The sequence below is a fragment of the Lepidochelys olivacea genome, assembly GCF_965140295.1.
Source record: "Lepidochelys olivacea isolate rLepOli2 genome assembly, chromosome: 25".
Lineage (NCBI taxonomy): Eukaryota > Metazoa > Chordata > Testudines > Cheloniidae > Lepidochelys > Lepidochelys olivacea.
Window position 1 is genome coordinate 9,192,289 of NC_140435.1, and position 24,793 is coordinate 9,217,081.

Below are 24,793 nucleotides of genomic sequence, written 5' to 3' on the forward strand. Positions count from 1 at the left end.
GCGCTTCCCCCGCAGCCGGAAGTGCCGTCTTCCCCGTCCGCTCGCGCAGGAGCAGGAGGAGGAGGAGGAGGAGGAGGAGGAGGGGGGGGTCTCTCGGGCGGACCTGAGAGGAGGCGCGAGCGGCGGCGGCGGCGGCGGGGGGCTGCGGCGAGGAAACATCGTAGGCCTCGGGGTGAAACGTGAGCTGCCCTCTGCGTCGCGGGGCGGAGTCTGGGGCCTTGTTGCCGGGGGGAGGTCTAGGGGCGAGTTGAGTTGGCGGGTCGCAGGGGGGGTTCCCGGGCCTGGCCGCGGGGGGAGCGGGGAGGAAGGGGGGCGTTCCTGGGCCTTTCCAGGGAGGGGGGGTCCCGGTCCCGGCCGGGGGGGGAAGCGGGGGGCGAGGAGGAGGGGGGTTTCCCGGTCCTGGCTGGGGGGGGAAGCGGGGAGGAGGGGGGGGGTTCCCGGTCCTGGCTGGGGCGGGGGGCGGGGAGGAGGGGGGGGGTTCCCGGTCCTGGCTGGGGGGGGAAGCGGGGGGCGGGGAGGAGGGGGGGGTTCCCGGTCCTGGCTGGGGGGGGAAGCGGGGGGCGGGGAGGAGGGGGGGGTTCCCGGTCCTGGCTGGGGGGGGGGAAGCGGGGGGCGGGGAGGAGGGGGGGTTCCCGGTCCTGGCTGGGGGGGGGGAAGCGGGGGGCGGGGAGGAGGGGGGGGTTCCCGGTCCTGGCCGGGGGCGGAGGCGGGGAGGAGGGGGGGGTTCCCGGTCCTGGCTGGGGGGGAAGCAGGGGGCGGGGAGGAGGGGGGGGTTCCCGGTCCTGGCCGGGGGGGGGGAAGCGGGGGGCGAGGAGGGGGGGTTCCCGGTCCTGAGCGGGGGGGAGGAAGGGGGGGTTCCCGGGTCTGGCCGGGAGGAGCGCGGGGGATGGAGGGGGTTCCCGGGCCTGGCCGGGGCGTTGTTCTGAGAGGCCGTTGAGTCTCTGCCGTGATGAAGCAGGATGGTGCTGGGACAGGAGAGCCCAGTCCTGTGTTGGGGCTGCGGGGCCTTGAGACCACATGGCAGGCGGACGGGCAGGACATTCATGGGAGGCTTGTTGTCCCCTCGCTGAACTCGAGAGGAATGGGGGCTGTATGGGATTTGGGGCAAAAGTCGGTCATTCCTTCTGAAAAGTAAAGGCCACGTTTTGCTTCTGGTTTTCAGGGGGAATGAGCAGCCCCTGCTCCAAATCCTACATGGCCCAGCAGGAGCTGTGGTCGCTCAGCAACTCTGACAGTCCAGCCTCTGTCTTCAAAATGACAGGTTTCAGAGTAACAGCCGTGTTAGTCTGTATTCGCAAAAAGAAAAGGAGGACTTGTGGCACCTTAGAGACTAACCAATTTATTTGAGCATAAGCTTTCATGAGCTACAGCTCACTTCCGATGAAGTGAGCTGTAGCTCATGAAAGCTTATGCTCAAATAAATTGGTTAGTCTCTAAGGTGCCACAAGTACTCGGTTTCTTTCTGTCTTCAAAATGCTGCTCAAGTCCAGTGGCTGTTCTCTAAAGCTGAGGCCGCACCTCCTGTAGCTTCCTGGCTTGCCTTCAGGAGCAGATCTGAGCCTCAGAGACTGTGTTTTGAAAATCCTAGATAACTCTGTGCTTTTAACATGTATGCTGTGGCCACTTATGCACCTCAAAAATAAGCATGTTCATTGGTGCAATGCTAACAGTCAACGTACTCACAGTAAACTGCTCTTAATGAGAATTATTATGTTCTTGTGCAGGCCCCACTCAGGACCAATCCTTTGACGCCTCCAGTAGCAGTGTACAAACACCTCTGCTGACATGGTGTCTGCCCCAATTTGCTTTTAGTTGATGTGCAGTATTTTTCTGCTTATTGTTTAGTTCTTGTATCGTTTGGTTCTTTTATGTATAAAATACTTGAAGTGGCAATGCAAGATACAGTACTTACTGCAAATAATCAATGATTTGTAGCCATGCTGAATTTCCAGTTGTGTTACGTGTCCAACTTTTACAACATAGATCTGAGCCAGTAGACATGCCCGCTCATTAACTAGTAGCTTTCAAACATTTTTGCCTGATTCGTGAGTCTATTAAATATCTCAGGCAAAAGTGCAGAATCTTGAAACGGAGAAAAATATGTAAAAGTAGCCAGGAAAATGAAATCACCCGTGAAACTGCCCAAGGCTCCCATCGAGCCATTGTATTAGGTGAGCTAGTGCTGTTTGAGGGTGCTGATTCTGATCCTGCATCACTGCCTATGGCGCATAGCAGCCAGCGGGCTTCTTATGAGAGTCGGTCTGTAGACATGGGGTTTATGCTGGAGAAATTAGGTTGGAAAACTTGGTGGGCAGGTTGGGTGGGAGAGAGCCTGCTAGCAGATCTTGGGGAATTTGGTAGCAGGAGAATTGGTTCCTACCTTATTCAAAGGCTGCTCTGGAATCTGGACTGAACATGGCAGGGGATGAAATTCAACCAGAGTCCCATCAACACTTGACTGCTTCCATTGGGCTTTCTGCAATCCAGCTGCCAATGAAGGAACATAGTGTAGCCTTTAAATAACGACTCACTGTGAATTGTACTCTTTATTTTTCCCAGACTCCTTTTCTCACCTAAGTCACTTGAAGTGCAAAAGCCCCAATCATGGATTTTCAACATCGCCCTGGAGGTAAAACTGGGAGTGGAGGCGTAGCCTCATCTTCGGAAAGTAACCGAGACCGCAGAGAGAGGCTTCGGCAGCTGGCTTTGGAAACTATTGACATCAACAAGGTGAACTTTGATCTCATTATGTACATAAAGAGAGGTAGACCTATTGACTCTCACCAAAGAGATGTTACAGGATTGCCATAAACTGAACAGGTGATCAAGAAACTATTTTAAAATAAAAATGGATTTCAACTTTTAAAGAAGTAATATATAAATGGTCACAGGGAATGAGTATTACACTGTGCCAAATTCCAGGACTTGCTATATTCAGGCCAAGGTCAGTACCAAAAAAGAACCCACTATTAGACTGAAGGATCAGTTGTAGTTTCATGTGTATTATCCTTCAGACTACTGGGGCTAAATATGACTCCTGTGTATCAATGGAAAGTTGAGGTGTTGGCCTTTCAGATTATGTGATAGTGGATCTTTAAAATTAGTGCCATGATTTTTTCTAATAATCCTCTTTTCTTTCTCACCCATACCCCAGCCCTCTCCTAGTTCTGATCTGATATGGTTGTTCAGTGGGTGTTACCTCACAAGCTTAGAGTTAGATCCAAAAACTGGGGTTCCCGTTTTCTGAAAAATATAAAACTAAAATCAAGTCAGTCTTGAAAGTGATATGAAATAATGCAAGACTGTAATCAGAATGATGTCATTGACTTTAAAGTCCAGTATGATGCAACTTAAAGATGCTAGATGTGATTTGTTCAGAGCTGTAAAACTCTGCCAGAGCCAACAATCTTTTTCTAAGTGGTGATCTTGGACCAGGAATTAGAGAGAGAGAATTCTGATCTTCTGACCTGTTGTGAAGGACAACTAAAATTTCAGAATTTTCCCCCAAAACCTTAAAAGATGGAGGCCCAGATTACACTCTTATTTTTTCCCTCACTGTATTCCCTGCAAAGACTTTCCGTCCTTGGTCTAGAGTAACCAAAATCAACATTTTAAAGCCATCTATTTTCTCCCACTTTTTCTGCTTCTACCCTTCCCTAAAATCTGGGAGGAGACCCTCTTTGACTGCTGTGTTTAATGAGTAAATAGCAAGAGCGAAAGAAGGTGCCTAACCTAAGAATTCTAGTGACTATCCCACTTACGAGCACTTGGTTATTAAGATTATTATAGTTTGCATTAAATCATTGCAGAGTGCTTATTTAGGCCCTAATTCTGCATGTTGTGATGTGCAGGTAGACTGTCCATGCAGCGCCCCATTGAAATCAGTGGAGCTCTGTTCATGTTCAGAGTCTACCCCCAGGAAGTAGCTTGTGGGGTCAGGGCCTTAGTGGAGAATTATGCATGGGAATGAAATACTTCTGGTGCCCTCCTCATTAGGAGGGATTTTAAAGATAGAACTGAAACACTGTCATTTGATCATATAAACAGTATATCTACTTTGATTGCAGACTTCTCTGGACAGGACCATACTTTCCCATTGCCATTTGTACAGCATGAAACATGCAGTTGATGCTTAACAAATACATTGTTTTTTAATCCTTTTGAAAGGAATGTTAGTCTCATAATTGAAATCAATGAGCCTAAGATTCCTCTCTCCAGTCCAGGAACGATCTTGCTGTATATATACTAATTACCTTTGTCTGAAAATTCAGTGTAGTGCAGATTGCTGATATTTGCATGTGACTTCTCTCATTCAGTTCTTGTTCTCTTATCCTCTCCTTAGGATCCTTATTTTATGAAAAATCACTTGGGTTCTTATGAATGCAAACTCTGCCTAACGCTGCACAACAATGAGGTGAGTTGAGCATCTGCCTGTTGATCTTAGTGGAAAACCACTGTTCTAGAGGTGCATCGGGTTCTGGCAACTTTGATTCAGAGCGTGTGGGGGCAGTGAGAGTAAAGCACATTTAAACTTATGCTGTAAATCGGGTGCTCTGGTTTTGTGCACGTTCTACACATTATTCAATGCAAATTCTTCTGCCATACAAAATATGGGGTTGACATTAAGGGGACCCTAAATATGAACATTATTAGGGAGCAGATCCAAGAATAGCACAGAAACTGGCATCCATCTTCAAAGCAATAAAATGTTAGCTACCTCTCAGGAATTTCCTAAATTGATATCTTTTCATATTATGCTGTCTCAGCGTTACTTGTTAATGTGAGCTCCGCTTCAGAGCAGTTCTGTTTAAAAGGACTTTCCTTTGAACTAATCCAAACTGTTCTTGTGTTGGGTGTGTATTTGAATAAACTTCCAGTGGGTCAAATTCAATCATTCATCAAGCTTGAATGAATGTCTTTAGGTCTTCTGTCTACTCTGCTGTTGAGTATAATAGACACACAGTTCTGCTGTCTTCAGATGTAACCCCTTAGAGATGGTCTGATTTCCAAGGGGATGACTCCTACAAACTGGCTATTTTTTGCTTTGTTTTGGAGGACATTGGATAGAACTTGTCCCTGAATTTCACTTTGTGACAAAAGATTCTTACAGTACCTAAGACCAGTAGAAATGTATCCATGAGTTAAAAATTAAAAAAACCAATGGTAAGGTTTGATTAGGCTGAAAAAACATAGACTGTGTTTGCAATGCGCCACAGCACAAAGCTAGTGCAGGAAAGCTAGAAAGTGGTTGCTGAGAAACTGAAACAAAATAAGTAAATTTGCCATTTCATATTATTTCACTTTTAATAATCTACCTAGTTTAAAAGTACCTTAAAGATGTCTTTTTATTTAAGAAAAAAAAAGAAAATTAACTTGACGGTTTCTTTGTAAGAGCTAGGAGAAGGAGCATAATTATATGAATTGAGGTTGGTTTTCATGGGGAGAGAGTAGTAGATCCAGACTCTTGTCTGAAGAAAGTACCACCCCACAGCCCCACTGTCAAAATCCCTCCACTACTCCCTGTGAGGTCTGTTACCCGACTGCCAGTTCCTGAACTGACCATTGGGTGTGTGGGAGTGGAAAATGGGCGAGACCTCCCAATGTGGGTTGAGAGGTAAGGAAGTGGAGGGTTGGGACATGTAAGAGAGGAAGGGATTGGTGGTTGAGAGTTGGGTTGGTGGAAGGGATGGATGAGGCCCTGAATAAAAAAATAGATTTTCCAGTTCCTCGGTGTAATTATGAGGAGGAATAAATTTTCCCTTTGTGCTGTAAGGGTTAAAATGTCAGTGTTTCTTAGAGCTTCCTTCACAGGACAGGTTAACTCCCAGTAGTATTTCATCTGTGACAGTTGGATACCTCTCAGCTTACTGTCATATTTAATTTTCTTATGTCTTGTTTTGTTGCAGGGAAGCTATTTAGCACACACCCAGGGGAAAAAGCATCAGACCAATTTGTAAGTTCTTAACTGCAGCATTTTCCAGTCTCTGGACATTTTAAAATACATAGTCACTCTTTAATATGTACTGGGTATAAGTTTTAACAAATACTTCATTCCCATTTGCAGTAGAAATCAGAGAGCAAAATTAGTTTTGCTGTATGCAGGAGGTGAAACAGTCCAGTTTGGTTTTTAAGCTTCCCTCTTTCCCTGGGTGCAGCCCAGTAAGTAGTTCTTATTCTCAGTCTCATGTCTTATTCTTATGTATTGAGTGATTAAAGTGGCTGAACACAAGGTGGCTGCTGCTGATGGTGAGGAATATCTGGGAAGCCATTACACAAAAACACATTGTACCTGACATCACTAAAATACAAATATATTGTAAGGAACAGCAGGCATGGAACGTTTGTGATCTATATGGTGTCTAATTCTATGACCTGACAAAGTAAGTTATGGGACTTCTGGAGTACAAAAATAACTTTCTTTAGGGCATTCTGAAAGTGAGCAAAAGCTCATGAGGGTGGGGGATTTGAACATAGAGTGTGAAAGTTTGATAAGCTGTTTGATGGACGTTTTAGAAGCTTACTTCCAAGGAGCTGAGCAATGCAGTGGCTTAGGGTGCTAGCCTAAGAAGAAGGGTGGCCCACTCGTTAAAGCATTAGCCCGGCATGTGGGAGAGCAGGTTTAATCCCCTGCCCTGCCACAGACTTCAGGTGTAACCTTGAGCAAGTGTCTGTGCCTCGGTTCTCCAACTCTGGGAGGAGAAATACAGTAATGTGGCGCCATACAGTCTCCCTTACTGTAGTGTCTAAATCCTTAGATAAATAGCGTTTCATGTTCAGAGCATTTAAATCCATGTGTCAAGACACCACATGCAGCTTAAGGTTATTCAGTGAGCCTCAGTTGACAGCCTTTGCTAAGGGGAAGCTGTGGGTCACAGTTGACCTTGATTGACGGAGTGGAGTACTGGGTCTAGACCATACTATCTCTTTAAAAATAAATAAGTAAATAAAATTTAGTGCAAATAAAGAGCTTGATGCAGAGGGGTTGGGGCTCCCCTCAGTATGTCCTTCTCAAGCCAGCGCTGGTGAGCCCTTAATTTCACAGGCACTAAATTCACCCACAGAATTAAATAACAAAAGTGCCCTTGATTCAGTTGGCAGGAGCCTCCAAGCTGGAGCAGCTTCATGTGCTAGGTGGAATGTGACGCACATGGGAGCTCTTGGTTCAGCATTGTTGCAGTGGTGGGTTCAAATTCAAAGCCTTATGGACTGTAGTTCTCTGCATCAGGGAAGGGGTTGGGAAGAGACGGATGGCAGGGTTTCAAGGCTGGAGAGAGTACTCTGAATTGAAAGGATGACGTTCCTACGTGTAGTTAGATGATGACCGTCTCCTGTCCTGATTTCAGGGCTCGCCGCGCTGCCAAGGAAGCTAAAGAAGCCCCTGCACAACCTGCACCAGAAAAAGTCAAAGTGGAAGTGAAAAAGTTTGTGAAAATTGGACGACCAGGTTATAAAGGTAGCTAGTGACTGGCATGTCTGTTACATCAGGGTACCTGGTGCTCTTTGGTGTTTGCTTGAAGTGCAATGCTGTGGGTATTAATTATAAATAAGCCTTTTAGCAGATCTGGTCACAAATTATAGGCCCTCGTCCCTCTCTCCTTGCATTGTTTTGTTTTCCCATAGAATGACTCTTTACAGCTGGCAGTCAAACAAGGATCTGTTCAGTAATATGTTGGTAGTCACGATCTTTCAGCTGTTACAGTATCAGCGGTGCAGGAGGTGGACAACATCAGATGTAGTCAGGCTCTCCTCGGAGTATAAGTCTCCCCCTTTCTTTCCACAAATGCTGAGGGTCACTAGTGAGATTTGTAGTATCAACTTTGCCCACCCGTTTTTATTAAAATAAATAAGAAAATTGCATGGCACTAAAAATGAGGCTTTGTCATTGTGTTCTTGGCCAAAACTTCCCTTCTCCTTCTTCCATTTTGTGTCCCCCTTGTGTCCCCCCCACCCCATGTTGTTTTGCAGTGTGGTGTGTGCCAGTTCTCTGCCTCTGCCCCAGAAGTGGCTGCACTTCACTGTTGCTATATGTATAGCTGAACACTTTGGGTTAAAAGCTATCAAATAACGTAGAGTATTAAAAACACTAAAAAACTCCAAATGCTCACGCAATTGTATTTCTCTGGAATGGTGCTATTTGCAATACTATCCGTTCCTAAAATAGGATTAGTGTCACTCCAGCCTCAATACTGTATTGCAATTTTCAATTTTTTTTTTTCATTTGTGCACCCCTAAAAATTTTGAATGGAGGTGCGGACCCCTTTTGAAAATCTTAGACGTAGTCTGTGGACCACAGGTTGAAAACCACCGTTCTATGGTAATGGCAACCTTTTGTGGACCTCTTAGACATAGTATGAGGACTCCAGGTTGAAACCACTGCTGTATTGAACTCATTCGTTATTCTCTTACAGTGACCAAACAGAGAGATCCAGAAATGGGACAACAGAGCCTCCTCTTCCAGGTAAGGTACTGTTTATGAGCATCTCTCAGAGGGATTCTAGGTTAAGGAATTACTCCGCTGGAAATTCCCAGGAGGATGCATTAGAAAAGAGAGACTGGCATTGTGGGTCTTGGCTCCATTCCTGCTAGACACGTTCCCACTCAATTAAAACCAGCCATCATCATATTCTTGACACGGGCTGAGGATTGAAGGGGTCCTGGAGATTGAACCACCCTCTTGTTCCTAGGGACGGTCTCTGTAGGACTGCGAATTGGCACATTGGCACCGGTGCTGGGGGAAACTTTCACTGCTAGTACTACTGATGATGCTGTAACTATCATTTGGGTGAATGGAGGAATCCGCGACCAGGGCTGTCAAGCTGGTTTCTTTCACCAGCAGTAAATGTACTAACTTCTCCATATGAAGGATATGTATTGGCCTTTCTTTATAGCTTGGGGTGTTTTGCTGAGGAGGGAGGAATGAGTATGCTACAATATCACCCCACAGATCGATTACCCAGAGATTGCTGAAACCATCATGCCTAGGCATCGGTTCATGTCTGCATATGAGCAAAGGATTGAGCCCCCAGACAGACGTTGGCAATACCTTTTGATGGCAGCAGAGCCCTATGAAACCATTGCTTTCAAGGTACAATTTAGGGACTTATTGGCTAATAGTGATTGGGAAGGTGTCTCATAGACTTTAAGGCCAGAAGAAACCACCATGATCACCTAGTCTGACCTTCTGCATGTTGGTCTCTCTGCCACCCCATGCACACTCTGCATTTGTTGAGCTCACAGTGGGAATAAAGAGCAGTGTAGACCTGTTCCATCGAGTGTATGTGGATGTGGGGGGCTTGGTTGGCAGTGTTGAAAGAGGGGGGGAAGCACAGACTCCTGGACCACCCTTTGGGATCAACAGCGGTGTGCGGCTGAGAGCATGGAAACCAGGGCATCTGAGCGGCCGAGGAATTGGCTGCCTCTAGCACAGAAAGGAGCCCTTTGGGCCTTGCTCCCGAGTCCTTTTTTGCAGGTGTTAAGAGGAGCTGTTTTCTGTCGATACACTTGCCCTTGGCAGATATGAAAGCAACTTAATTCCTCCCCTCTGTCTATTAAGGTCTGATATGAGCACATCTCACAAAAGCCTGGAATAGCTGTTTATCTTGCAGCTCTAGTGCTAAAAAAAAAGGGCCATGGAGCTAATCTGGTGGTGCTAATAATAGTTCTTTACTCCTTTTGTTACAGGTGCCAAGCAGAGAAATTGACAAAGCAGAAGGAAAGTTTTGGACCCACTGGAACAGAGAAACCAAACAGGTAGCTGGTGGCTCATTTTTCTCACTTCTTTGTGAGGGCGTGAAAAGATAATGGGGGTGGGATCGGGAAGGAGCATAGGCCAGTGGTTACTAGTACTGATACTTCATGTTCCTTCAGTGATGAGCCTCAGTGCTGGCCTGCTGAGCCTCTCGCAAGACCAGGTTCTGAGCTCCAATCTCCAGTGTGGGTTGAATGCTTGGTGATGGGTCTGGCTGATTGATTACATTTATCCAGTTTCCTAAGGATACTGGGCACAAAGACATTGTGTGCTCAAGTTCTTCTTTCCTTGATCCTGTGCTCAAAGTTCCGTTTTCTCTCTAACTTGTCTAACGTGTCCTTGGCACGTGACGTGGAACTTCCTTGGCTCATCTGAGTTACTAAAGGGGCAGGTGTTCACCACCCAAAAGCACAGTTTCAATAAGCCCCATTATTGGCATTCTCAGCAGGGAGATGGAGGTTTGAAGGGGTCATCAAGACTGAACTCCTCACCCATAGAAGAGGTCCCTCCAGGTTGAAGTGCATTTTGGGGAAGCTAGTCCAGGAGGCAGAACTTCTCACCGGGAATGCACTGACTTAGCAGCAGCACAGCCCAAGGGACCAATACATAGCAGCACCATGCACCGCCACTAACAGGCGCCAGCGGCCATATGGGTGATGTGCCCATGCAGTGTGTGTGTGTATATATAATTAATATATAAAATACATGAGACTGCTGGGCCCAGTAGAGCAGGGATGGGGTGATCTAAATAGAGATTGGATGTTAAATTGATCACTACTCGCTTAGTGATTACTCAGAACCCAAAGAGGGTGTTTTGGAGTATTTAGAATGAGAAGTGGGACTGTGTTTGGTCCAAGCCCAGGGGTTGTCTGTTGATGGAGAGGCTGAGTGTGATGTGATCTGACACCTAGGGCTGAAAGCATTAAGCATAATGTTTCGATGGTTAACAGTGTTTCTTGGGGTCCTGGGAGAGAACATGGCAGGACAGCCACCTCGTGAGGTTCCCAAGCTGTTTTGTTGATTGAATCTGTCTCTGGTTTTTTTGCCCTAGTTTTTCCTTCAGTTCCATTTCAAAATGGAGAAGCCCCCAGCTCCCCAGAGCATCCCTCCTGGACCCCCAGCTGTGAAGAGGCCTCCACCGCCCCCACTGATGAATGGCTTGCCCCCACGACCACCTCTCCCGGACTCCATGCCACCGCCACCACCACCTCCAGGAGGCATGACCTTGCCACCCATGCCTCCCTCTGGACCCGTACCACCCCCAGCACCACCTCAGCTGCCACCAGCTCCTGGGGTACATCCTCCTGCTCCTCTGCCCCCCATGATGAGACCACCTCTTCCCACAGAGGGGCCAGGAACTATTCCCCCCCCACCTCCTTCCAACTGAAAAGCTCCTCCTGGACTCTTTTCCCAGTGGACTCCTTTTGATTCGTGTTTAATTACAAACCGTTATTTGCTCAGAGGGAAATCTTTGTCCTTTTTTATATGCTAATAGCTTTGCCAGAATCCTGTAGGTTCATTAAAAAGCTTTCTACGTTGTTTTCTGTATCTACGTCTGTTTCTTTGGATTAAGAACGTTGTCTGTATTTTCCCATTAGTAGCGTTAAAGGGCTCAAGAAAATGGGTAGATAAGAAAACATTGTCTGCCTTGCTATCCTTAGTGGTATATATTCGAAGTTATAATCCAATCAATGGAAAAATAAGTAGAATTCCCATGAAATCTCAACTATATAACTGAAGTAACTATGAATTAAACCTACTTGAAGTAACATCAGCTCAGTCTCATGAGCTCCAACACAACGCTTCTCCTGGTGTTGTTTTTGCTTAGCAAGGGGGTCATAGCATTTAGGAAACTGTTCCATGCTCTATTGTCACTTAGGATACCTCCCCCCGCCCTAGGAAAACTTTTGTGGGATTCCATGACTGCTGACTTTCCCCTGCCTGTCTCACCCACTCCAGAATTTAATTTTGTACTGGCCTTCTGATGAGCATGCACAGAGTGCTCCAAATTCAGAGTTGCTCTGCGACAGTTCAGCTCCCATTGACTTGAGTACAGTTGCACTTGTTTTGCTAGGTTTGGATCTGGCCATATGTGTCTCAGCAGACTCTTGATAGAAGTGGATGTTTGCCCTGTGGGCTGTCTCTTGCTGCATCTTATAGACCCAGCGCAGAGGCTGTACAGTGATTCTGTCTGCAAACGTACGTGACTTGTGTCAGCTGTGGGCAAGGTCAGCGTAAAGTAGAATTTTGAAGTGGACAAATGTATTTTTAAAATGAAAATTGGCTAATGGAGCTATTTTAATTTTTTAAAACCTGTGGAACAATAGTGAGAGGGATTTCTCTTAAGATGAGCTGGTAGTCAGCTGGTACTCTGAAGCCTGCATCTTAATAGGCACAGATTCAAGCCACAAAGGCTATCAGGTTGAAATATCATGCCCTGAGATGGGCTGGAGGCTCTGTCACTTGTGAGTCTCACAGTAGAGGAGACCTCTGAGCAAACAAGCCCTTTGGTCTATTCCCAGACCGTGGTCTCCAGCACTGCTGCAGATTGAGAGTCCTTGAGCTGTGTCTAGCTCATGAGTATGGCACACAGGCCCTGTGAACCAACAGAAAGGTCTGGTTGTGTGTTGAACTTGGAGTTGAAGACCCAGTTACCTTTTAAACACCTGTGGGCATCAGATTTCCATGGAATAGATGTGGGGACCAGCCTTAGCCGTTTGGTACTGTTGGTATCAGAGAAGGTAAAAAAGGAGAAGTTCCAGTAGCTGTTATAGCCGAGTGGGGACAGGCTATTGTCGGATTGTTCCCTATGTTCTCTAATCCAGTCCAGTTCTTGCCTCAAGGTCTGAGGCTTCCATTTACTTCCCTTGGGCAACCCCTTCCTGATGCTCCTGCAGAATGAAATATTTTACGACCAGAGCACTGAGTTTTTTGGGAGGAGTTGGAACAGAATGCGAGTCTTTATGAGGTGACCTCTCTAAACTGTCTGCAGAATGGAAGAGCTGGTGCTCCCAATAATCAAGGGAAGCTTCTCCGTAGAGTCAGCTGGTCAGTCTAAACCTACCTTCTCTCAATTTCTTCCCATTACCCCTACTTATACCATTCCTTCCAGTCTAACCAATTCTGACCCCCTGGATGTTTCAAGTCCTAAGAGAAATGTCTACCAATCCCAGTGAAGATTCAAGCCAGACTGGCTTTTTTTTCTCCCCACCCTTCTTTAAAAACATCTTAAGTCAAGGACAAGCATCCCTACAAATAAGGTAAACAGCTTTAATTTTATAACATTTCCAAGCGCTAGATGTAACGCCAAAAATAAAACAGAAAAACTCCTTTGAATCGGCCCTCCCTCCTTTATAGCACATTGGCCTCTGAATTTTTCTCAAGGGAGGTGTGTTCTGCATTGTCAACCCAAGGTCACTTTGTTTGAACGGGAGATGCAGTCCTCCCCTTACATAAGTGTTTCGAGGGATGCACTCGAGTAACTCTAGCCTCGGAGTTTAGCGCTGCTCAGAGCTGGAACATGAGGCCCGTGCTTGGAGCGGCTTTGCTGTGCCTGCTGCTGCTCCTCCCCTCGGCTGCTCTGCCTAGAGAAGGAGGTGTTGGGGGAGGACTTTCACCTGTGGAAGACCTGGAAATAACCTTTTCAAAGGAGTTGGGACTTGGAGAGGAGCAGAGAGAAAAGGAAGACGAGCACGTATATGAAGGAGCAGAACCCAACTTAATGGCATTAACGTCCAAGGCCACAGCTGCTACTCATCTTCTGAAGAGTGACAAGCCAGGAGATGATGCCAAAGGAGCAAAATGCCGTCAGCTCATCCCTGAGGAGGCAGTTTTCCCAGTTCTAGGGTCAGATTCCAGCCTGCCCCCTTGGCCCATGGGTGGGCTGGAAGGGCCAGTGTGCATGGTGAAAATGGGCAGGAGGCACGGCTTGGGACAGAGTCACTTGGAAGTCGTGGGGGTCCTTACCAGCTACGAAAGTGATTTCCTCAAGGTGGTGAGACGTTCAAGCTGGGATCAAGGCCAGTTGGAGACCTTTGGGATCTGTCCTGCTGAGGAGACCCATTCTGCTCTCCTGTCTCTGAAACACATCAGTGCTCACTTGGCTGACCCAGGGGAGAACAGGTTCCTTGTGCTGCATCTTGAAGAAGGTATGTGCTAAGAGAACCCTGAACTGACCGACGGGTTGAGAGAGATGCTCAGATACCATGTTGATAAGTGTGGTATTACCCTGCAAATATTGCTTTGCACATGAAAGAGGGAGGTTGGTAGAGGATGAAGTGGAGGAGGGAAAGAGAGTTCCTCTCTGAGTAGAAATGACCTAATCAGTATACAGAGTAGCAGCCGTGTTAGTCTGTATTCGCAAAAAGAAAAGGAGTACTTGTGGCAACTTTGAGACTATGCTAAAATAAATTTGTTAGTCTCTAAGGTGCCACAAGTACTCCTTTTTTTTGCTAATTAGTATAATAAACTTCCCATTTGTCTTTAGCCACCATCTGAATTGTGGTGATCACCACGAGTGTGTCCCCATCCCTAACAACCTCCTATCCTCTGCTGTGACTTCCAGTGTTGCTGGGTTAATGGACTCCACCACTGTGCTTGTTCCTGGCCTTCAAGGGCTGTCTCACTGGTTCCTCCAATATTTACGGTAAAATCCAAAGGATCAGTTTAGACCATGTTCTCTTATTGGAGAAAAGAGGGGGAGAGAGGATATGTTCCTAAAGGTGGCAACAATGTTCTTGCCTGCTCTTAGCAGTGACCCAGTTCATAGAAGCTCTTCATACCCCAGCGGTGGACCGGGCATAAAATCTTAGAGAGAGCCGATTGCTGAGAACAATTCACTCTTGTTCTTTCCTCAGTAGTGTCGATCTCCTGTGTAATGTCTCCAATCCCGTTCTTGAAGCATATCTCAGTCCTTGCTGCCAGGGTGAGTTTGCCTGTGTAAAAACCCTGCAGTTCCTCCTTTGCAGTACATGGCACGAGGACTCTTAAGCAGGCAAATGTGAATGGATCTGTCCAGGTGTAGCCACCCTGCACACTTACCCTGGGGTGGGTGTGAGGAGAGGGCAACTTTGAGAGTCTCCTAAATCAGTCTTTGGCCCTGTTTGCCCTAGCAGCCAAGTCTGTGTCTGAGGGATCTCTTGCCAGCAGCGTTCTAGCATGGGCAGGGATTTGACCTGGCTGAGAACTGTGCTAGTTAAAAAGGGTGAACTTTCTTCCCACTCCCCTACATCCACCTGCCAGCCTACAGCATATTTAAATATATAACTCTTAGTGCTGGCTTGAGATGGTCAGATTAGATGATCTTAATGGGCCCTTCTGGTTTTGAAATCAGTTTAGTCATATGCAGCCACAATGTCAGTGTTCCCTCGCTTTGCTTCTCCAGGTCAGGGGTGGGATCATGTCCATGGAGGAAAAGGTAATTCAGTCTCCAAGGCACATCCATTTTTTTTGGCCTGTCTGCTCTGGAGCTGGGTTTTGTTCCATGGATGCCTGCCTGACATCCCTGAGCACCCAGCAGCTGTTGAAAACTCTGCTGACTTGGGCTGGGTTTGAACCAGCAACACAGAGCTGGATAGTGCTGGCCCTGGTCGGCAGTGCCCTGAGCTATCCAGTTCATCCTGAAGCATGACTTTGCATTACTGTTCTCGGACAGAAAGAAATCTTGGGCATACTTGGTGAGAGAAACCACGCGATAACTGCTCCCAGGACAGTTGTATTTCATGAGCATGGCTCTGAATAATCTGTTAGTTCTGGCTGGGGGAAGCTTCCCAGGGCCTGCAAAACAGCAGACCTCTTTTGCTGTTAACCATTTTTTGTACCTTTTTAGTGAAAACGAATTTGCCCCCCAAGTTAGCAAAATGGTGTCCCCTAAGCATTCAGCCATATTTTGCTGTAGTATCACTTGCATTTGCTAGTTAGCACTAGTCATGTAACTTAAGTAATGCAAAGTTGTTAAGGACGTTCTTGCAAAACCAGGTTTATGGAGGCTGCGTGGTTTGTTGGATTGAACAGAGGCCTGGGAGTCAGGACCTGTTCAATTTCATCTTGTCTCTGATGCCTTTTCTAATGCTCTGATCTCTCCAGGATCACCACACCCAGCACCACTGTAGTCAAGCTCCTGGCCGGACTCAACGGCACGAGTCACTTAGCCCAAGCTGGTACCCAGCAACTGAGGTGCCCCAAATCAGTGGCAGTTTCTAAACGTTTTTGGTCTTAAACTCCCTCTGAAGCATCTGGCACCGGCACTGCAGGGAGACAGGATACTGAGGTAGATGGACCATTGGTCTGACTCAGTCTGGCTGTTCAGATGTGGGCATCACTCCTCCCACTCCAGCCACCTGGTCCCTGCTTCTGAAGAGGCTGTAGCTTCTGATCCAGGATGTGCATTTTGCCAGGGCGGGTTATCGTTAGGATGAGCAATTCACCTTGCTCTGTGGCTTGGAGATCTTTGAATGACTTCCCCATTACTGCTTCTCCTGCTGCCTCCTTTCTAGGGACTTCCTAAATAAATCCGTGGTGAGCCCCACAGGAATCAATGGTAGGATCTTGGGCTCCTCTTAGAACAGCTTGTTACAGGACTAGCTTCTGCCAGAGAATGCATTTCTGATGTCCTCCAAGTGCCTTATCCCATCTCCTCGAAAGACCTCCTGCTGTGACTGATTTCAGGAGGCCACACACACACACTTATCCTGGATGCTGCTGTGGGTATGGAGAGCCATCAGCAGGAGGAGTGAGAGCCTGGAGAAACTAGACAGGTCAGAGTTTGAAAAGGGGGAAGGTTTCAGTCTTGTAATGAACTGGGTGCAGTGTGTGGGAGAGTCTTCTAAGGGGCAGGGTCTGGGCTTTCGAAGCAGGAAGATCTGGATTCTGTCCTCAGTGCTACTGAGAAGTGCAGGCTGGACATAGTGTCCAGCACAGTGACAGCCAGGATGTGCTCATTGGAGGGCATCCCACTGAGCCCAGAGACACACGGAAATTGCCCCTTGCTGCAATGTGTAGGTACAGCCAGGATTTGTTAAAGTGGCACCTGGCTTGATCTTGGCTTGGAACAAGGGCGGGGCAAAAATGTCCTGAAATTCCATGCTGTGGGCAGGGCAGCAGGAACAAATACCTTCTAATGCCTCCAGTGGACAAAGGGCTGGGGTAGATCCCTGTGGCAGCCCTGAAACGAAAGGAGCCTAGGAACTGGTAGTTCAGACAGGGATCTATTCTGCTCATTATCCTGGCTCCAGCGGTGGCCAGGGCCAGCACCAGCTGCTTCATAGGAAGCTGCAATAATCCCAGCAGTGGGTGGTGATAGAAAAACCTGCCTATAGGGAAACTTCTTCTTAATCCCTGGCAGTTACCGATTGTCTTATGCCCCACGACAGGAAGGTTTATAACTCTAATGGTTTTGTTTTCTAGCTAGTGCCAGTGTGGATTCCTCAGCCATTATCACAGTCTGCCTAATCCCTTTTTTTGTTTTTTTTCTGGGTGTTTTTGTGTGTGTTTGTCCCTTGAAATGCTTGGCCTCTGACATCTTATGTCCAGGAGTTCCACAGGTTACCTGCATGTTAAAGGTGTATTTCCATTTACCCAGTGAGAGAGTCATGCTGTTTGTGTTGGCTTTTCTCTGGCAGTGAAGTGGGATGCTGAGACAAAGCTCAGGTTTAAGCTGGCTTTTCAAGAGGACGTGGGGCGGTCACTTGGAGAGCTCCAGTCTGCCTTGCTGGTGTTTTATTCTGGAAGCAGGGAAAGGAAGGGCAGCAAAGCAAGAGAGAAGTTCCTGGCAGCAGGAGAAGGGCTGCACCAGAAGCAGGTAAGCAGCTGCCCATGGCTGGCTTTCTTTATCTGTGCCCAACTGCTATGCGCAGAGCAGTGGCAGGGCTTGCTCCCCCCCCCCACCAATATGCCTCGTCCTAGATCAGTAACAGGGCTCAGTCTCCACGACCCAGTCAATCCGTGGCCCTCTCTGCTGCTCGCAAGTAGCATCTGCCATGATGGGGTTTTTTGCAGCATAGATCCCCACACTAGAAGCTGGATTGGGACCTGGCACAGGCAACCAACCAAGTAAGCATGTTGCTTTAGGTTGCATAGGTCACCTTGAACCATAACTTTTATTTTATTTTGTGCCATGATTCTGGTGCCCACCCCTCCACCATCCCCTCCATGGATTCTCTTGGAGTCCCTGATGTAGTAGGTAGAGACTTGATGTGCCTCGGTGTTCCTGTAGGTGGCGCTCTTATCCCGTCCGCTAAACCGAGTGCTGTGGGAAAGAGAAGGGAACAGGGATCTCTGTGTGCAGCCAGAACTTCCCATGCTCCCTGGTGAGGAAGGCAGAGAGCTCTCAGCTTCCAGGGCGGGGGCGTTGCTTGCTATCAATTCATCACCCACTCACTGGCCAGCACTGCCATGCTCCAGCATCAGCGAACCAGGCTGTGTCCAGCAAGGAGAGGCAGGGGTTACTCCTGGCTGCGGCACCCCATGTAACCAGGCAGCCGGGGCAGATGCACCACCGCTGCTGCTCTGCCTCCACATGAATCCGCTGATAAAATGCCTCCAGTGGCCTGAGCTGCGAGTGGCTCTGCTCTGAAGGGCGACTGTAGAAACGGCCCCGTAGGGCTCTGTATTGGCTGTTGGGGATTCCAGCTCGAATGTGCTCACTTCTCATGGGGCATGCGGTGTCCTTGAACTTGTAACCACAGCTCTGGCTGGGTCATCAGCAAGGAATAACACTGGCGCCTCTATATCTAATTGCATGAGCTAAAGGACCAGTTTTGTTGGCTGAAGCAAACTCATAACTGTCTGTATGTGTTATCCCCACTGAAGGGGGACACAAAGCCACATGGGTTGCTGGCATTACACCTGCGGACTCTAGCTGGGCTCGAGTACCAGAGCACCAGGCTCTGGTGCTAAAAGCAGTCCTGTAGACGTTCAGGCTCTGAAGCCTGGCAGGGGCGGTGAGGGGGCTTCAGAGCCCGAGCTCTGGCCTGAGTCGCAATGTCTACAGAGCTGTCTTTAGTGCTGGACTCGGAGTGTGAGCCCCGCATGCTGGAGGCTGTAGAACTGGACTCAGACTCGGGGCCGCGGGCTGCCATTTGCCGTGTAGGTGTATCCTGCGAATGACTCTTTCCCCGTCTCACCTGGCCCGTCACCTGTGGTAAGAGTCTGCGGGCCAGATTCTGCCCTTGGTGACAACGGGGTTGAACAGGAGAAATGAAAGGCTAACCTTGGCCATCCAAGGGGAATCTAGTACAGTTCCCTGGAGGATGCACATGAAGGACTAGACTCCAGTGCCCTCTCCTGGAGCTGGGCTGGCCTGGCAGCGCTAATGGGAACAGACTCTGGTGTCTTCTACAGCTGGGCCGATTGGGCTCTGATATACACACGGGGCAGAGCTATTGAATAAGGATGAGGCGTTTTAATGGTCACTTTTCAGAGCAGAAGTGCCCACGAAGGGCCGGATTGCCAAGAGCTCAGCCGCCATATGGGCACTAGAAAAATCTGGCCGCTTATTTAAGTGCTTTCCATCAAGCAGTTCTGCAGCAGAAGGGTGTGATGGGGTGCAGTGCCCCCTACAGGCACACCTTTGCCATCTCACTTTTTTGCAGGAACCATCCCAGTGAATATTAAACCCCCTAACCTTGGTGCCTTCTCTCTCAGCATGGCCACTCCCTGAACATCTGAGAGCCAGGATTTGTTTTTATCGCTGACGCAAACCAGGCTGTCACAGCTGATCCCACTACAGGAGATTGAGCCTTGTGCATCTGCTGGATTTCAGCTCCCAGCGGGAGTGCGCAGCCAGCTGGGTAGAGCTGCTCTGCACATGTGATCTGAGCCTGTTTGAGGCTGAACCACTGAAAGGAAAAAAATACAGAGACAGCTAATGGCGTTCTGCTGATGTCCAGCCAAATCTTGTAGGGTTTTGCCCTGTGTTGGGGAAGGAGTGAATACAGGAGCCCTGTCGGAGGCAGTGGCAAAGCTCCTGTTGCCTTCAGGGGGGCAGTAAGGGACCTGTGCTGGAGCAGGCCCGTGAGAGCGCTCCCTCGGGACACACTGGAGAGCTGGTCAGGCTCCTCTTGCGTAGAGCTGCCCACGGCTGGAACAGGCAGCTGCTCGCCTTCAGGGGTCTGCCACCCAGTTGGCTGCACAGGGAGAATCCCACGCAGCTTAGAAGCTCCCTCGTTTGTTTAAATCTGAACTTATGACCAAGCCCCAGGCTAGGTGGGCTCCACGTCAGCGTTGCCAGAATGGCGGTCTGGGGGCAGCCCCCTGAAGGAGCAGGGGGAAAGATTCTGTGGCTGCTGCGGCCACTGCTACAAACTGAGTCTTTTCCTTTCCAGCATCTTCCAGTGCTGAAGAGATGGAGCCCCACCCCCTCCGCCCCCATTCCCTTTTCTGATCTGTTCCCCAGGGGCATGGCCCTGCCTGCCCCCTCTGATCCCTGCAGCCCTGGGAGCAGCTCAGCAGATGCGCTGATAAGCCCGAAACAGCCAGGAACAGATTGTAACGCTGTCGTCAGCATGTAGATCCCAGAAGGAAATGGACAGAGCTGCCTTTGTAGCCAGCAAGGCCTCTGGTTTGCAGGCAGGGGGAGATCCAGACCAGACGCTGTCATTCCCCTCCAGCTCTCGAACACTCAGTTACCGCCAATTTATATTCCTTTCACGCTCGGCTGCCTGGGCCTCTGCAAGCCCGTCCCCTGGGTACCGTCTGGGCCTGCTGAGCTCTTGTCCCAGGTATGGGGTGAGCCAGGCAGGGATGGGTTCGTGTGCAAAGGGTCGCCCCCATCGATCACCCCTTCCGCTCTCCTCCGCCTCACCCGGGGCTCCGCTCTCTCTGCAGGCTCTCTGCCTCTCCAGGGATACCCGGTACCTGCTGCTCGGGGCCTCGGTGATGTCTGCCATCCGTTCACACAGGCAGCTCAGCTTCGACGTTTCCTTGGCAATCCGGCGTCCTGGTGACAGAGGTACTTGAGGGGTGCCCCTAGGCAGCTGAGTTCTCTGATGGCAAAGCTTCCTAAGAGGGCTGGGGGGCCCGAAGCCCATTGGGGTCTCAAGCGTCAGTGGGGGGGGGAGGCATGATGGCAGAGAGAGCTCCCACTGACTGCCCGCTGTATGCAAACTGAGGGGTTATCCGCGTAGGCAGCACAGCCTAGGGGTTAATGCGGGGGAGTGGCAGCCCAGACTCCTGGGTTCTATCCGGGGCTCTGGGTGACCTTTGGAAAGCCCCATCATTTTCACCCCCAGGTGTACTGTGTGGACAACTCTGGGCTCCACCCCAGGGGCTGGGTGGGTGTCTGGGGAGGGCACCAAGCCCCTTAGTGGGAAGGCGCGTGCTGCTGATTCCCTCTTCTCCTTCCTCTCTGCTCCCTGCCAGGCTCCCTCCTGCCCCCACTGGAGGCCCAGCAACTGCTCTTCGGTGCAGACGAGAAGTGTTTCACCAGGATGACCCCAGCCTTGCTCTTGCTGGTGAAGCCGCGATGCGAGGAAGACGCCCCATCCCCCTCTTCCTTCCTCTCCGTGGGCGGTGTGCTGGAGACGGTCCCTTATCCGCAGCCCAGGTGTGCAGGCTTTTGGGATGGAAACGGGGGCAGGAGACTGGGGGTCTCCCCAGCTGAGTGATGGGTGGGAGGGGAGCGTCTGCCACTCAGCTGGGGAGACCCCCAGTCACCTGCCGTCAGCTCCGAGCAGCTCCGCCTGCCCGAACACCCTGGCTTTGCCCATGGGTTAGAACTAGGTCAGAGTGTCTGACGTCGGAGCTGTGCCGGTGCTGGGCATGGGGGGGACCCGATGGACCTGGGGCACAAGAGGCGGAGTCCCAGGAGACAGGTTCTTTCTAGGCTGTTCTCCACGTCCAGGGCTCTGCAATGGGTTGGCTTCTTTGGGGGCAGCCCAGTCACATGCCGAGGGCATTTCTGAAGATTTGGGGGGGGCAGGGGCTGATGTCTTGGGGAAAGGGCTGCCCCCAGCTCTGAGGGAAGCATGTTCCCCTTTGAGGGCCATGTGAAACGAGTTGGGTGGTTCTCAGTCTTGTTCTTGGGAGACCTGCCCTCCAGCCTGTCGCTGTTCCAGCACAGAATCCCAAGGGACAGTGAGCCCCGCGGGACGGTGGGAGGGGGGCATGGGTGGGAGGCTCATGCAGCTGCACCTGCTCTGTGGCTAGTGCTCTGTGCCGGTGGCTACCAGCTGGGCACCATTTGCCAGCACTGAGCTCCCTGTGGGGCACGAAGAAAGTCACTCAGGCTCCAGCCCCACAGCATTCCTGGGTTGGGAGACCTCTCCAGTGCAGAGCCCGGCAGGGGGCGTGGACGTGCTTGGAGACTGGGTCAGGCAGAATGGGCTCTGCAGTGCCTGTGTTAGGGGCTGAGCCCTGACAATGGCATACAGCAGGAGTGGGGCAGGGAGTGCCAGGCCCTGCGGTCGGTGCCTTGCCCAGTGGGGGAGGGGAAGCCCCTGTGCCCATTATGGGGAGGACGGGGGGCTGGGCCCTATGGGGGAGAGGGAACCCCCAGGCCTGTGGCTGGGCCCATCGCATAAAGGACCCTTTGTGATCCGGTCTGTGCCTCCCTGGCAGCTCGCCCACTGGCAGCAAGGCCGAGGAGCCGGCCTCTAATGCAGCTGCTGGCCAGGCCGATGCTTCATCGCCAGCGCCCGGCAACCACGACCAGTTCCTGGGCAGCCTGACCAGCTTTGTCAGCAGGGTCCTGAGCCCCTCAGGGGAGCCGCCTGCTGCCTCCGGCCTCCACCACTGGCTGGACTTCAAGACGATGGAGACGCTTCCTCACCAGCTGCTCAACCTGTCGGAGCAGGCAGCCCTGGAGCGGCTGGTGCAGTCGGACGAGCCCCTGGTGCTCCTGTTCCCCCAGAACAGCCAGGCCCTGCTGGAGCAGCAGTTCGGGCACTGGCAGTTGGAGGGCAGACTGCTGCAGCTGCTGCTGGAGAAGTTCCAGGCTGTCATCCAGGAGCTGAGGGAGATCCCAGCCTTTCAAGCCAACACTGACCTCTTCCAGCATCTCCTGGCCTTCTGCTATTACCCCCTGGGGTCGGGCAGCAGCGACCCCAGGGAGCTGCCCCGTGGCCACCGGAAGCTGCACACACTGCTGCTGCTCAAAGCCCTGCAGACCGTTCGCGCCCACTGGCAGGAGAAGAGGAAGGTGTCCCGGCAGAACCGCAGCGCTGGGCCCCAGGCCTGCTGCCGGCTGCAGGAGCTGACGGTCGACCTCCACTACGAGAAGTTCATCATCGTCCCCAAGAGATACATTGCCAACAACTGCGAGGGCCCCTGCCGGTTCCCGCTCTCCACCCGCATCCCCGACTACTCCTCCCACACGGTGCTGCTGATGGGCATGCAGGAACGGGGCGCGCCCCTCCGACGCAGCCCCTGCTGCGTGCCGGTCAAATACTCCGACAAGGAGATCATCAGAATCACCACGGAGGGCATTCAGGTCACGATGTTCCCCAACATGGTGGCAGAGGAGTGTGGCTGTCGGTAGAGACGCCCGGCCTGTCCCGTCTCTCCCTGGCCTCCTTTGGCCTTCGGAGCTTGGAGGGAGGCGACTGAGCTGAGGCTGGGGCCTGGGCTGTTGGTTTCACAGCTGCCTTTCCCCAGCAATACTGGATTGTTGTTTCCCTCTGGCCCTGGTAGGTTTATGGGCCCATCACGCTCCAGGAAGCTGAGGGCAGCCCCAGGCGTGTCTGCCCCCCTGGGCCCACAATGGCAGCAGAGCACAGGGGCGGCGCAAGTGACGTGTTCCTGGAGCTCAGAGGGCAGCAATAGGCCAAATCTGACCGCCCCCCATCCCCCCTCCAGCTTTGTTAGAGGTGGAATGTGGAGCGGCCATGGTGGGCAGCAGCACCCCGGCCCCTCCCTGCCTGATGCTTGTATGTGCAGTTATTTATCAATATCTTATGGTTTCATTTCCCACATTTAGTGCTGAGGGCAGGGGACGTCCTGGGGGAAAATCTGTAACTGGGGGAGGGGGAGTCTGTCTGCATACAGGAGATTGATGCAAACATGCCTGTGCCACTGATGGAGGCCATGGGCTAGGTCGAGTGCTGGGCTTTGTACACAGGCCACTTCATCATGGAAGCAGAGATTCAAATCCTGTGCTGAGAGGCAGGGCTGGCATAGCGGGGGCCCAGGGAAGGCTGGGAGATCGGCCTGGTGGAGCACGGGGTGCCGCAGAGCAGGTGTGTGGTGCATTGGGAAGGCAGGGCTGGGATCAGGCGGGGGTGCGGCAGGCCAGCCATGAGGGGCATGGCATTGCTATGGGTGAAGCTTGCCTAGTCTCTCAATTCAACTCCAAATCCGCCCCAACATTTGTGCGGCTGAAGACAGGAAGACGGGGTGGGGAAGGGTAGGGGGTTGCAGTCTGCCCCAGGGGTCTAGCAGGGTGCTGTAGGGGCAGCTAACTCAGCCCCACATGGAGGGAGTGTGCTGTGGCTCTTGAGAGCAGTGGTTCTCAGCCCGCAGGCCGCTTGCAGCCCAATCGGCACACAGCTGCAGCCCATGCGACATCCTCAGGGCCGTACAGGGAGCGTATATATTTTGTGGATACAGCCCCTATAACACACACACAGCTGCACATGCAGCCCCCAAGGGTAAATAGGTTGAGGACCGGTGCTTTGGAGCAATGCTTTGAGGAGGTGGCTCCTTGACAGCGGAGCGAGAGAAGGAAAGATCTGCTGCTCACCAGGGCTTTGGGGACCCTCCCTCACTTATCGCAGCTGGCTAATCCCAACGCTGGTAGGCGCACACCCCCTCCCCAGACCAGCCAGGGCTTTGCTTGGGTGCAGCTCACAGTCAGCCCCCTGGTGCAGAATCCCCGAGTGACCTGGGGGCTTCTGCAGCTCCATGGAAGCTGATGGGGAGCTCAGGTTACAGGCCTTTGCCACGCACCTAGTACTCTGCTGATTCGCCTAAACTTATAAAAATCTTGACCCAGATTTGTTTTTGAAACCATTCAGTTTAATACATTATTAAAAAGGACATTTTTGCTAACTCAATAGAGGTCAGAATAAACTATTTACCTCAGCTGTTTGGGGCTGCAGTGCTTCTTGTGTT

At 50.8% G+C, this 24,793-nt stretch overlaps 2 protein-coding genes across 2 annotated transcripts; both read left to right on the top strand.

The window, feature by feature from the left end:
- The first annotated feature begins 72 nt into the window (after window positions 1–72).
- SF3A2 (splicing factor 3a subunit 2) lies at window positions 73–11,287 on the top strand. The gene is made up of 9 exons (XM_084614186.1): window positions 73–179; window positions 2,560–2,730; window positions 4,343–4,414; window positions 5,907–5,953; window positions 7,344–7,453; window positions 8,409–8,458; window positions 8,945–9,085; window positions 9,682–9,750; window positions 10,800–11,287. Exons 2-9 carry the CDS (start codon window positions 2,605–2,607, stop codon window positions 11,133–11,135), a joined length of 951 nt encoding a protein of 316 aa, XP_084470312.1. The 5' UTR covers window positions 73–179; window positions 2,560–2,604; the 3' UTR covers window positions 11,136–11,287.
- A 1,791-nt stretch (window positions 11,288–13,078) lies between these two features.
- Window positions 13,079–24,769, top strand: AMH (anti-Mullerian hormone). Its single transcript, XM_084614744.1, has 5 exons — window positions 13,079–13,896; window positions 17,368–17,546; window positions 20,573–20,696; window positions 21,107–21,290; window positions 22,304–24,769. The coding sequence occupies exons 1-5, from the start codon at window positions 13,269–13,271 to the stop codon at window positions 23,220–23,222; spliced, it is 2,034 nt and encodes a 677-aa protein (XP_084470870.1). The 5' UTR covers window positions 13,079–13,268; the 3' UTR covers window positions 23,223–24,769.
- Window positions 24,770–24,793: the final 24 nt, after the last annotated feature.

Excerpts from the sequence above, each read along its gene's own strand:
- SF3A2 (XM_084614186.1), top strand. The coding sequence starts at position 2,605 with ATGGATTTTCAACATCGCCCTGGAGGTAAAACTGGGAGTGGAGGCGTA. Across the intron at positions 5,954-7,343 it reads AAAAAGCATCAGACCAATTT|GGCTCGCCGCGCTGCCAAGG; the intron begins GTAAGTTCTTAA and ends TCCTGATTTCAG. Across the intron at positions 7,454-8,408 it reads TGGACGACCAGGTTATAAAG|TGACCAAACAGAGAGATCCA; the intron begins GTAGCTAGTGAC and ends ATTCTCTTACAG.
- AMH (XM_084614744.1), top strand. The coding sequence starts at position 13,269 with ATGAGGCCCGTGCTTGGAGCGGCTTTGCTGTGCCTGCTGCTGCTCCTC. Across the intron at positions 20,697-21,106 it reads CCGGCGTCCTGGTGACAGAG|GCTCCCTCCTGCCCCCACTG; the intron begins GTACTTGAGGGG and ends GCTCCCTGCCAG. Across the intron at positions 21,291-22,303 it reads GTCCCTTATCCGCAGCCCAG|CTCGCCCACTGGCAGCAAGG; the intron begins GTGTGCAGGCTT and ends CCTCCCTGGCAG.